The 13,604-nt window shown below is 45.8% G+C and overlaps 1 protein-coding gene across 1 annotated transcript in view; it reads left to right on the forward strand.

Annotated features, from left to right (window-relative positions):
• Positions 1-2,018: 2,018 nt before the first annotated feature.
• Positions 2,019-13,604, forward strand: part of AMN (amnion associated transmembrane protein) — a 56,829-nt gene continuing 45,243 nt past the window's right edge. The window contains exons 1-3 of the mRNA XM_073349712.2: positions 2,019-2,102; positions 9,830-9,948; positions 10,035-10,079. Coding sequence (XP_073205813.2) covers positions 2,060-2,102; positions 9,830-9,948; positions 10,035-10,079 — 207 coding nt within the window. The 5' untranslated portion in view covers positions 2,019-2,059. The remainder of the gene's footprint in view (positions 2,103-9,829; positions 9,949-10,034; positions 10,080-13,604) is intronic.

Below are 13,604 nucleotides of genomic sequence, written 5' to 3' on the forward strand. Positions count from 1 at the left end.
AAGTGAATATCCAGAACTAAGTGATGCAGCACACAAATATCCAAACACAAAGCCTGACAGGGACCTCATCCCCCAGCCAGACATGGTGACGCATGGCCTGACAAGGACCTCATCCAAAAGCCAGACACGCTGATGCATGACCTGAAGGGACCTCATCCCACATCTGGAAATGCTGATGCACAGCTTAACAGGGACTTCACCTCACAGCTGGATGTGCTGACACACGGCCTGACAGGGACCTCATCCCACAGCCGGACATGCTGACCCACGGCCTGACAGGGACCTCATTCCCACCCAGAGCTGGACATGCTGACACACAGCCTAATAGGGATCTCATTCCACAGCTGGACATGCTCACACACAGCCTGACAGGGACCTCATTCCATCCACAGCCGGACATGCTGACACATGGCCTGACAGAGACCTCATCCCACAGCTGGACACGCTGATGCACGACCTGAGAGGGACCTCATCCTATCCATAGCCAGACACACTGATGCACAACCTGAGAGGGACCTCATCCCACCCATAGCCGGACACGCTGATGCATGGCCTGACAGGGACTCCATGGCACAGCTGACCATGTTGATGCACAGCCTGAGAGAACTCCCCCCACTCACAGTCGGACATGCTGACACACAGCCTGACAGGGACCCTCTCCCACAGCCGGTCATATTGACGTACAGCCTGACACGGATCTCCCCCCACCCACAGCTGGACACGCTGACATACACCCTGACACACCCCTTCCCAGTTTAATCAGCCATACGAACAAACATTCCTACCCCGCACCCAAAACAGAAACATACCCATAGTCCTGCATGCCCACCCACTCATACACACCAACTGATCAAGGTCGATAGTAACACATACCCTCACAGGCCCCCATCACAGACCCACTGACAGAAACAACGATGGGGTCACTCAGACCGTCCTGTACGCACCCTACTACAGTCCCAGACATATGCATGTCAACAGTTCAGCGCAGAGACACACAGCAACCAAGACCCTCCGACAGACACAGGATGCTTCTTTACGCACACCTTAACACAAACGCCTAGGTGTAGCCATCCTGAGACTCCCCACCAACCATACCCCCCACCCCCCACTCTTGATGCAAACCCACTGACCCTCAGCAGCAGAGTCTCCTCGAGCCAGAGGCAGAGCCAGAGTGAGTGGAGGTCTGTGGGAAGTAGCTGGTGACTGGTAAATCTGGGAGTGTAAGTGGAGACTAGATGAAGCAGACAGTGTGTCCAGAATTCTCCTTCTGCCTCTCTCGGGTGGTGTGCGCTTCTAGGGCATTCAGAGAGAGACAAATTGTTGGGAGGAAATACGTTCCTCCTCCTGAATTTGCTCATATTACTGCCTGCGACTCCCTTTGACCCCTGACTGCCTGGCTAAGACTGTGCTGGAATAGAAAAGGAGCCATAACTGTTCAGATAATGAGAAAATCAGTGGGTGTCCAAAGTACAAGTACAAGCCATGTCTGTGAGCTGCTTTCCTCCAAGGACGCTAATTGAAAACACATTGACACTACTATTAGGAATTATAAGATAAGAGGCATTTTGGAGTGGAGAATGACATACAATAACAACACTTAGCACTGGTACTGTGCTTTACCTCTTCAAAGCTCTTTACAGACAGTCAGCCTAAGAATCTTCAACCACAGCAAGGTGGGCAAGTACAGGTGGGGAAACTGAGCATAGAGAGACGACTTGTCAAAGAGCCTACAAGGAGGCAGTGCAGAGGTGAGACCGGAACTCTGGAGCCCTGACTTCCCATCCCCTGCTCTCACGATTATATCCCGCACCATGCAGGTTAAAGCAACGCTGTGAAAAAATCGGTGAGCTTTGAGGAGACATTAAATATAACCTGGTCTCTGAGACTGGACAAGTCTCCATGTAAATGAGCTGAATCCCAAAGTGTCATAGTTCACCAGTCTTCTCCCAATGCTTCTGCTCCCCTACAAATTCTCAAGTGTATGAAGCATCACGTGACACTGGCTAGTCCAAAGTTCATTAGAGGGCTGGGAAGGAATGTGCTAGCAGCGGACTGCGAAATGAAGGGTCTGTTTTTCCTCCTCCTTTTCATGCAGCTCCTTGGTGAGTAATGACAGGACTGTCTGAGAATGGAGAATGAGGGCAAAATGGCTTTTTCCATTTCAGGCTTTAGGTAGTGTGGAATAAAGCCACGGACTCTGTACTTGGTGACGTATTTCTAATGCAAATGGAAAAACTCATTTCCAAACGGACAGAGAAAGAGTGGGTGGACTGTGATTTGCATCTCCTGTTCGCTGCACCTCTGCTGCTTGGGTTTTTTGGTTCTTTTTATTTAAGGACCTGAAGAGCCATCATCTTCTATTGAATATGCATATGGATTTAACATTCAGAGACCATGATTCCTCAGTGAAAGGACTGATTAAACAGTCAAGTGATGTTGATAGAGAGGCAAAAGGTGCAGCAACTCAATACTGTGGTGCATAGTTAAAATCAGGAATTGCATAAGCTGCGGCTGCAACAGTTCGGTTAACTTGGCTGCATTGCACAACTTGGGGCCAGATCCTCAGCTGTGTGACTCAGCCTTACTTTGTTGAAAGCAAGGAAACTATGCCGATTTACCCCAGCTGAGGATATGGCTCTATGTCTTATGGTACTGGGTATTGTACACTTTATAAGGTAAGCTACCTCTATCCAGCAAAACAGGGATAGAACTTTCTACATATTTGCAATGGAATCAACTTAGACATTCTGTTGGAATTTTAACCTTTGCTTTTCCTGACTCCTGGGGATTTTAACTAGGCAGTTGCAGAATTGCATTCACAGTTTTTTTGTATTTAATTTCATAGGTTTTTTTGTCTTAAAAGAAAAAGACAAAACAAAAAATTGCCCGTGTTTAAGTTTCAGTTCAGTAAGGTTCTCACGCACATGCTCAATTTAATACTTGTGAATTTGTTCTATTGGTTCGGAGTCTCGTTACACTACTCTGGCAATGTAAAGGAGCCTTAAAATGGATACAAATTTTTGCCTAATTTAAGGCTTAAATCAGACTCACGCCTGTTTGCTTCAATTACACTACTTGCGTGCTTTAAGTTAGGCATGTGTGTATGCACCTTGCTGAACCAGGGCGTTCATAATGTTAGCTCTGGAATGTCCCAGGTTGGCTTTGGAATTCACACTGCATTAAAGTGGGGTGGGGTCGGGGGGGTGAATTCTCCATATTATTGCCACTATGGTGTGGCTGCAATCTGCTCACTGCAAGGCTGGGTTAGCAGGGCAGCAGCAGATCTGTTTACGATGCAGCCCTCACCATGTGAAGGACAGAAACATTTTCATTTTAATGAAGGTGTGACAGTTCTTGGGGTACCTGGGACTGTGAGTCACCTTGTTATCCCCTGCCTCCTGCATGAGGGAGTCATGCCTGCGCTAGCTCCTTGACACCGCCAGCATGTCAGCCTCTCAAGCTCACTTTTCTGGGATATGCCAGCCTGTCTTTGTCTTGCAGGTTAACAAAAGGTACACTCCAGTGCCTGAGTCCTTGTAAAGCATTCCCTGTGAGATCCTGACACTGGCTACTCCCAGAAATCCCAGATCTCTGGTCCCAAAAAAGCAGTGTACCCCAGTTTACCAGTTTTACCTTAAATCACTGTACCTGTATAACACACAGCACTTGTGAGCACTTATAATAAAATAAAAGAAAGTTTATTTAAGAAAGAATAGAGGTTCCACTAGAAATGAGAGAGAGAGAGATGGAAACAAATGGTTACAATATAAAACAAAATCATAACGTGTGAATTAGGGCCTCCTTTTATTAATAGTTATCTTTCCTGCCTAATAAAGAAGGTCTCTCCCCCACAAAGTTCAGTCTGTTGCAGAGCCAGGAACCAGGATCCAAATGTTTATGAAACACCCCTACTCAACAAGATGTCTCCTCTGTGAATGGACACAGTTTCTTCCTCCACCCTGCGATATGCTGAATCAGTCTGTTGTCTCCGTTTACAGGCTTTTATAACAATCCTTTTTACCTCCAAGTTTTTTCAATCATTGGCAGTTGTCTTTGATGGTTTGCCATTGACAGTTGTGGGTTGGAGCAAGGGTAGACAACTAAACATTGCATTATATCACCGGAGGGGTGACAACTCTCTTCCACTTGAATGGCCCATCACCAAGACACAGGATTCCCTGGTGGCTAACTTGTACTCCAAGACCATAAGGTATAGTTTTTAATATATTTATGTAATTCCTTAAACATTACCCATGCACACACACCTCACAATGATTGTGAGAACTGGGAAGTTACAAGTTGTCAGCAGAGACCTCACATGCTAGCTGTCATAAATATAAAGGGAAGGGTAAACCCCTTTGAAATCCTTCCTGGCCAGGGGAAAGCTCCTCTCACCTGTAAAGGGTTAAGAAGCTAAAGGTAACCTCGCTGGCACCTGACCAAAATGACCAATGAGGAGACAAGATACTTTCAAAAGCTGGGAGGAGGGAGAGAAACAAAGGGTCTGTGTGTCTGTCTATATGCTGGTCTTTGTCGGGGATAGACCAGGAATGGAGTCTTAGAACTTTTAGTAAGTAATCTAGCTAGGTATGTGTTAGATTATGATTTCTTTAAATGGCTGAGAAAAGAATTGTGCTGAATAGAATAACTATTTCTGTCTGTGTATCTTTTTTGTAACTTAAGGTTTTGCCTAGAGGGGTTCTCTATGTTTTTGAATCTAATTACCCTGTAAGATATCTACCATCCTGATTTTACAGGGGGGATTTCTTTATTTCTATTTACTTCTATTTTTATTAAAAGTCTTCTTGTAAGAAAACTGAATGCTTTTTCATTGTTCTCAGATCCGAGGGTTTGGGTCTGTGGTCACCTATGCGAATTGGTGAGGCTTTTTATCCAACATTTCCCAGGAAAGGGGGGGTGCAAGTGTTGGGAGGATTGTTCATTGTTCTTAAGATCCAAGGGTCTGGGTCTGTAGTCACCTAGGCAAATTGGTGAGGCTTTTTACCAAACCTTGTCCAAGAAGTGGGGTGCAAGGTTTTGGGAAGTATTTTGGGGGGAAAGACGCGTCCAAACAGCTCTTCCCCAGTAACCAGTATTAGTTTGGTGGTGGTAGCGGCCAGTCCAAGGACAACGGGTGGAATATTTTGTACCTTGGGGAAGTTTTGACCTAAGCTAGTAAAAATAAGCTTAGGAGGTTTTTCATGCAGGTCCCCACATCTGTACCCTAGAGTTCAGAGTGGTGGAGGAACCTTGACACTAGCCTTCCTGTATAGATACTATGAGAGTGGAGTATTAGGTGTATTGAGTTTCTCAGGTCTGAGACAGCAGTTGATTGTAAAGAATAGTGGCCTTTAGTACCAATGGGCTTCTGGGTCACAAAAGGATAAGAGTGTGCAGGGCACACTAGAAATTTTGGAAAGCGCTTTCTATGGTTTTCAGCTGCTATTGTTAAAGGAGCAGTGGGGTTTTTGTTTGTTGGTTGGGTGTTCTGTTTTGCTGTGTGTTTCAGTAAGACCATAAAAGCACACTGTAAGGTCTTGTCTTCACTAGGCAACTGGTGTTGTTTTAACATATGTAGGTCTTGGAGGCACAGTCTAGGAAGCCCTCTTCCCTGAGTTTGCCTCCTGAGGTTCCCCACTAAGGTTTAAACCTCGACCAGTTAAAACTACAACTGCCCAGTCTACACTTTGCTGCTTTTGCACATTTTAAAAATACCCCTTTTTTTCTAGTCTACATATGGCCATATGCAGTGATTGTCTCAATAGCACCCCTGGCCAGGCCACACAAAAAGAACGTACAATTATGTTACAAAGGAGATCATTCGGTGCTGCTAAAATTTCAGCAGATCCCCACTTAGAGTTTCTTCCCCATCACTCATAGCATTCATTTTAACACCCCACCACAACATGAAGTAAGTAATGGCACAGTTGCCTTTACTGGTTAAAAAAGTGGTTAGAACTTTTAACCATGGGAAAAGTGCAAATTTCTTTTTACTGTCCAGTAACTCACATGATTGAAACCATTTTACTCCGAATGTTGAGTCAGTTACATGTTCAGACACAGACCAAGCTTGGGGAATGTTAGCGCCAAAAGAGAATATTTAAAAAATGTTGTGCAAAAACAGGAGATAGGAATGGAAACTGTCTTGTAACCTTTTCTATGACAGAGGCTCTCATTTGATCATGCTAATTTCTGGAGTGAGGTACGCTTTCAAAAACATGTCCCATTTTTATCATTAAAAGATCCGGATGGGCAGGAGGTCAGGCTGGGGTCCTGACTTTGAACCATCATTCCTTAAACTCATCCTCTCAATCCACAACAGACAGAGGGACAGAGTGAGACACTCATATTGCTGCACTAGTGACTTTTGCTGGCAGATGGAGGGATAATACTGATCAGAGCAAATGTCTGTGCCTGTATCTACAGCAGAGAGGGTGTGTAAAAATATGTGGAGTAGGGAGATGGTTGAGAAGAGGGCTAGTAAAAATGTCAGGAATACACCAAATTCTTGCAGGATTAGACAATGTGAGACAATCTCCCCACAAAGGATTAAACCAATTCAATGCTCTGTGTCACAAATGCATGTACAGTGGGTCACATAGACTCCAACAGTAGATATAGAAAGAGTGGCCCGATCTGAATTACTGTGTGAACCTCATTTATATACACACTTGATAAGACAAACTTCATTTTCATCTGGTTTGGCTGGTGACTGCCTGTGACTGTTTTGTCCACTGTGGCAAGCACACCTCCCTTTTCTGTTACCTTGGCCTCACCCCCCATCATAAGCACCAACTCTGTGGGTGCTCTGGGGCTGGAGCACCCACAGGGAAAAATTAGTGAGTGCTCTGCACCCACCGGCAGCCAGGCTCCCACGTCTCCGCTCCTCCGCCTACCTCCCAGCGCTTCCTGCCTTGCTGCCTCCAAACACCTGTTCGGTGGCATGCTGGAAGGGAGGAGGAGGAGCGGGAATGTGGAGCGCTCAGGGGAGAAGGTAGGGCCGGGGCCAGGATTTGGGGAAGGAGTCAGAATAGGGGCAGGGAGGGGGCAGAGTTGGGGTAGGAACTTTGGGGAAGGGGTTGGAATGGGAGCGGGGCTGGGGAAAGAGGGGGATCAAGCACCCACTGGCCGTAGCAAAAGTCGGTGCCTATGCCCCCCACTACCTTGCTTGTCTGTTTAATCACCCCTTCCATGTTGTTTAAATTGTAGACTATGGGGCAGGGACTGTCTTTGTGTTTGTACAGTGCCCAGTACAATGGGGCCCTAATCCCCATAGAAATAAATAATAAGTAATATTCACACACCGGTATCTAGTAGTACAGCATTTTCATTTACCACCTGGAGGCCTTGTACATGCACAGACAGTGCTTCTCTCTCAGCCATCGGTGATCCACAACTACATGTTAATCACAGCATTGAAAATGTCCCCTGTGCTCGCTGATCACAGGGATTTTGACATTGCTTTATTTAAGACATACACGCAGGCGATGATGCTTTTTTGCTCCTATGCAGAAAATTCCATCTCTGGCATATAGAGGCAGAAGGATGCTCTAAATCTCAGATAAGTCTCTTTAAATCTATTCCCGCAGAATGAATCAGTCTGTTTGTAGATTAATCAGGGCTAGGTAAGCTGGTTGAATATGGCAGATCTGGTGTATACAAACATAGGTTAAAATTTCCAACCGCTGCCTTGTACAACCAGAGTCATGCTCCTTTGAATTTGCTATGCACAATCATTAGTGCAAATGGGTTTGTGTTTGCACAAATGTTTAGAGACTGGCTATTATTCCTACAATTCCCATATTCATTTGCAAGGTAGGGGACTTGTGGAGAGACAAGTGTGTTTGTTTTTTCTTGTGTATAAAAAGTCAAAGAGTAGGAACAATATCATGTGACGTAGCTGACCACATGCCTCGAGTAATGAATAGTAGTGAAGAGTCCAAATGAGTTGTTTGCAGACAAACCATAAACTGAGGCTGGTTCAGCCAGATTATTTGGCAAATGTTTAAAAATCACCAATCCTCGTCTCTCTCACCAACGGCAGTTGGTCCAATAAAAACTATTACCCCATCCACCTTGTCCCTAATCTCTTGGGACACACATGGCTACACCAACACTGCATAGGAATCACTAAGGCATCTGCAGAAAAGTCAGTTCCTAAAAGAAAGGCAACAGCTATATTTGTCAGGTAGTTTATCCACACTGAATAATTGGGCCAACTTCCTCATCTTTTACTATGGCATTTTGACAGCCACTCTCTAGATGTTATTGATTGTTCGCAAGTGCATGAGTCACCATGAGATCCAGTTGCTAAATTAGGCCTTGTCTACAAAGGAAAGTTGTACACTGCATTAGCTATGCTACCGTACTGTGTCTCATGCTGACTCTTTGCACTCTCCTGTCTGTCTGCATCTCTTTTCGTTGTCTCTTGTCTTATAAATAAGACAAAAATACAGCTCTAAAGGTGCTTTGGCTGTAGTAGTGTAGCTATTCCTGCATGGGGCGAAGAATAAGCGTTACCGGTGTAACGGCTTGTCTACACTTAAAACTCCTCTGCAGCACTGCTGTACCACTGCCTATGCTGACAGCAAGGGTTCTCCTGGTGCCACAGGCACTCCAGCTCCCCAAGAGCTGGTAGCTAGGCCGATGGAAGAAGTCTTCCATTGACCTCGCACTGTTTAGTCGGGGACTTTGGTTCGCTTGACAGCTCTGCTCAGGGGTGTGCATTTTTCACACCCCTGAGTGACAGAGTTAAATCAGCCTCATTTTCTAGCGTAGACCAAGCCTCGGGCACATTTACACAGCCATGACTGTCTCCACGTTAGGGGCTGTACCAGTATAACTGGATTGGTAAAAAAATCCCCTCTCTAACTGACATAGTTATCCTGGTATAAAATCCGTGTCTAGACCAGGCCTTACTTGCTCCTCTTGTTTAAAAGCTTTTTTTTTTTTTTTTTGCTCTTTTGCACTTACTCTACACCCGATCCCGGCTGGCTCAGTGGTTGCTCAGCCCTGACCCAATTAAATTCCTGTCTTCTTCGGTGAGTAATAATAATGCAACTGCAGAGATAAATAAGAGGAGCGGCGTAGACTTGGTTGACTGGTGAGGTGGAAGAACATAAAGGAAGGTGCTCAACATGGCAGAAGCCAGTGTCACAACTCTCATGATTTCATCATGAGCCTGACAATCTGAGGTGTTTTTCTTCAGCTCCTGGAGTCATGCTATTACTTGAGAATCTCAGCTTTCATTTAAAAAAAAAAAGTTTCTAGTCCTCCTGGCTGTGGATAAAAGCTTGCAGACATAGTCTGTAAAGGCTCAGAGACCAGAAGGCAGATCAAAAGGACCCAGCAGGTAGTAGTATTCAAATCTGATGATTTTAAAGCCAAACTCATGGGAGGGGAGGGGCCTGAATCGTGGTGTTTTGAATGCTTTGGGTTGGCAGTCCAGAGGCGCTGCACAGGAGAAGGCTCTTACACCAGCAGTGTGTAGGTTGCAAACCAATGGCAAAGTCAGCAAGTTGATGAGCATTTTGCCTGAGTAAGATCTGAGGAACAGCTGACATGACTGGGCCCTCTAGTTCCAGTCCGAGACATTGGCAGCTCATTTCTTTGCTGAGTGTTGTTTATCTTTGTGTGGCTGTATTAACTCATTCTGGGAGGAGTTTGGGGGCTATAGAGGGCCGGATCCTCAGCTGGTGTCAGTTCCTGTAGCTCCATTGACCTCAGTAGAGATACAGTAATATACACCATCTGGCCAACAGTGTGTCTGGAAATTACTGTGTAGAAACTGAATAGTATTGAATTCCATTTCTTTTTTTGCCTCGCCTAGCTGCTTCGATTGCTGTGTACAAACAATGGATTCCGAACACCAATTTTGAAAATGCTTCCAACTGGGATAAAGACAGAATCCCATGTGCTAACGATGTGGTCCTTTTCAAGAGTAATCAGGTATTTGATTTTCAAAATAGCATTCATTTGGGCCAATCTCTACCTGCTTATAGAAAGTGCACTCAGCTTTTTTGCATTTCTTGCAGGTGATCTCGGTCTTTGTCCAGTCAACTCACTCTCTGGCAGACATGGTAAGGACACATACTGCAGCACCGGATGTGGTGGTGACGAACGCTGTCAAAAATATGGGACACAAGGACTGCTGCAGTGCAGGACACCAGGGTTCTCTAGCCACTTCTGGTGTCTCGTTTGATGACCTGGGTGGCTTAGGTGTGTTTGCATAGGCAGTTGGAGGGGCGCGTGGACCCCCTCCTTTGGGGAGGCTAGCCCCCTGGCCCTGCCCCTTCCTCCCAAGGCCCAAACTCCTGTGGCCAGAGGCCCAAGCCCTGCTTCCCCCCGCCACGGTTGGAGCCCTGAGCCCCCACATCCCAGCTCCCTGCCACAGCTACAGGAGCCCTGGGCAGGCCAGAGCCCCGAGCCCCTCTCTGCCATCCCCCCCACACCCCCATGACTGGAGGAGCCCCGGGTTGGTCCCAGCTGCACCCAGCCCCAGTTGTACCTCCCAAGACCCAGAGCCACCCAGTGGGAAAAGCAAAAGCTCTTCCCGAAGAACGCGGAGCTTTATATATGTGCTATGCAGGTTCTGGGGTGACTGAGGAGGTGGTACCTGCTACTCAGCTTCCTGGGTTCATCAGTAATGTCTCTGGAGTCCAGAGAGATTACTGATGAACCCATGAAGCTGAATAGGAGATACCACATCCTCAGCTGAGCCTCCCCTGGCCTATTATACCTACCACCTATGGTTGGAGTTTTGCTGTGAGGGCCAGGGTGGGTGGAGTGTTACAGAACAGCCCCATATTGGTTGTTTTGTGGAATTGTGTCGGAGCTGTTCTCCGAGAAAGCCATTCATTGTCCAGGCTGAGCAAATAGCACTCTTGTTGTTTCCATGGGGAGCAAAATGCTGGTTGTGACGTGTACCACAGAAAAGAGAGTCACCCCAGGATAACCAGACCTATTACTGTAGTTCATGGGGGGCTGCACCAGAGCTGGTGGGAGGGGAGGCATTTGGAAAGAAATCAAATTACCCTCCAGTGCAACATTGTGGTGGCGTCGGCGTATGTAGGAGGGATCAGGCCAAGGCTCTGGGGCTGAGGGCTCCTCCGAGGTGAGGTTGCATCTTGAAGGTGTGTTCAGTTCTGGGTATCCACATCCCAGAAAGAGAGCACTAACCTGGAGAGAGTGCAGAAAAAAGCATCAACAATGGCTCTGGGGTGAAGGGAGGAACCAGCACAGAACGAGCTTTTATACAGCAGCTTGAGCAAGTGAATGAATAAGGTCCACTGCTGAGCTCCTTCATCTTCCACTCACTGCAGTGGCAGCTGAGAGCACTCGCTGCCTTTTGGGAGGGTATTTGAAGGGCATAAAAACAGCAGGGGGTTGTAACTGAGTGTCACGGGACCAGGTGAAACAAAGGAGAAGTTAAGATGACCACAAGGGAAAAAATCCTATTGGCAAAATAATATTAACAATAACAATTTTTGTGCATGAGGCCCCATACGCCGTAGCATTCTGGTTCGTAACAAAAGCTGCCAAGCGAAAACAGCATCGAGTCCTCAAACAGATCGGAGAGCTGCTGTACAGTGCCAAAAAAATCGATGGAATGGCCTCCCCGAGGGAAGCAGTGGAAGCCCTATCACTTGAGTCAGAGCTCGTTGTCCGTCTAGTCACTAGAGCTAAGCAGGTGCTGTAGTGCTTGGCTGGCTCAGGGCCATAGTGAGGAGTGTGGTATAAGAACTACATCATCAGGGCCACAGACACCAGTGTGCCTTTCCTGTCTGGCTCTCTGCCCAATCTGTGGTAGTTCCAGGTTATCCTATCATCGCTGAGCGCCATTTAAAAACTGACAGGACAGAGAGAGATCGGATACGCTGCAGGGAGCAATCTAGCATTTTCAGGGGGATGAACTAGGCAGCTGAATGGGTCTTTCCGTTTCTCATTTCTTGTCAATGAGAGGCTAATCAGGATGTCAGAGGTGCTCCATACTCAAGGAGAGGTATGAGCTTTCAGTTGGCACTTTCCATTCATTCAAAACCATCACGCTTAGCTATCCTCCCAAATCTTTTTTCCTCACTACACTAAGCTTTCTTTGAATAGTGACCATTTTTAGAAGGTTTCAAAAATTTATCATCGAAGGGGGAAATGGGAGTTTAAAGCAAATTGTGTGATGTGTGCACCGCCCTGGCAGGCAGCCAGACGTTCCTGTTAACCGCGATCGTGTCAGACCAAAGTCAGTGTGTCTTGATTTCTGTGCAAAGAACATTTGCTCATGGAAATGGCAGCTGAGGTTGCCATGGTGACCTGATTTTTCTAGCTGTCCTTATACCTATTATAATTGGATCTGTTTTTGGCAATTCTAATGTACCCATCACCTTAACATCCAGGCCATAGGGGTTTTCACCCAGATGTGATCTATTTGTGACAGAATTGTCCTTGTCTTTTTTGTTTTTTAGCTGCCACAAGTAGTTTGAAAACTGGCCTAGGCCACTTTCTCTGTGTGTGTGTGTGTCACTGTATCCAAATAAGCCCTATACATTTTTGGACTATAATTTGTACAAGCTGCCTAAACTACTGGAGGCTTTGGTGCTTTAATAGCACAGAGTGCCACATTTAACTCTTCTACAAATGCTTGGAGGAATTATCATCTATCTGTCTAAACTATAAAATACGAAATTTTTAAATGATGTGAATATTAGCGGGAAAAAATGTATATTTGGAATATGTACAAATATTACGGTTAAATGATGTGAAATTTACTAGAAAAACATAGGTGCCAAATATCAGTTCGGTAGATTTTATTTTATTTACAGATTAATGTATAATATTTATGAAGTACTTTGCAATCCACTGTTGAAAGTGCATAACTGCAAAGTATTTATTATTATCCATTATGGCATTAGCCTTTCAAAAACAAGCTAAACAGCTAAAACTTAAAAAAACCTAAGACAGACCATATCTCCTGAACAAAAAATAGACAGATATAAAAGCTTAATACAAATAACAACTTCATCTGTAATAGAATAGGAACTCTGTCTTACCTGAAGGACTTAGGGGGGAACATCGACGTATCGGGATTCTACAGCAACTAAGAAAGGGTCAAGTTATTAAAGCAGACTGAAGGAAACTGTTACCTTGCCTGGGTACTGATCTAAGCACCTCATTGTGCTCTGGTTTTTAAGCAGAACTTGCCATTTGAAAATGATGCTGCAGTTGTGCTTAAAAATAAATAGCCTGCTGCGGTCCTCAGGAACTAGTTCACGTCTAAGAGGCAGGTTTGCCCCTTGCCACGCATAGGCGTTAGGTGGTGAGGATTTAGAGTGGTAAATATTACCCACCTCATTGGCACAGCCGCTTTTCCTTCATGTCTGTTTCATCTTTATCAATATACATACTAGGGAGCTTGATCCTGCAACATGCTGAGCACACTCAACTGCCCATGGAAGCTAATGGGAGTTTAGGATGCTGTGCCCTCCCAGAATCAGGCCCTTAACTAGCTGCTAGCTTTGCTGCTGTGACGTCAGATCCTTAGTCCCAGCCTGACTCCCAAACCTCCTCCCCCCTCCCTTAGTCTGCACCCCGGAGGATGTGTCTGGCATTGG

The sequence above is a fragment of the Lepidochelys kempii genome, chromosome 6 (assembly GCF_965140285.1).
Source record: "Lepidochelys kempii isolate rLepKem1 chromosome 6, rLepKem1.hap1, whole genome shotgun sequence".
NCBI lineage: Eukaryota > Metazoa > Chordata > Testudines > Cheloniidae > Lepidochelys > Lepidochelys kempii.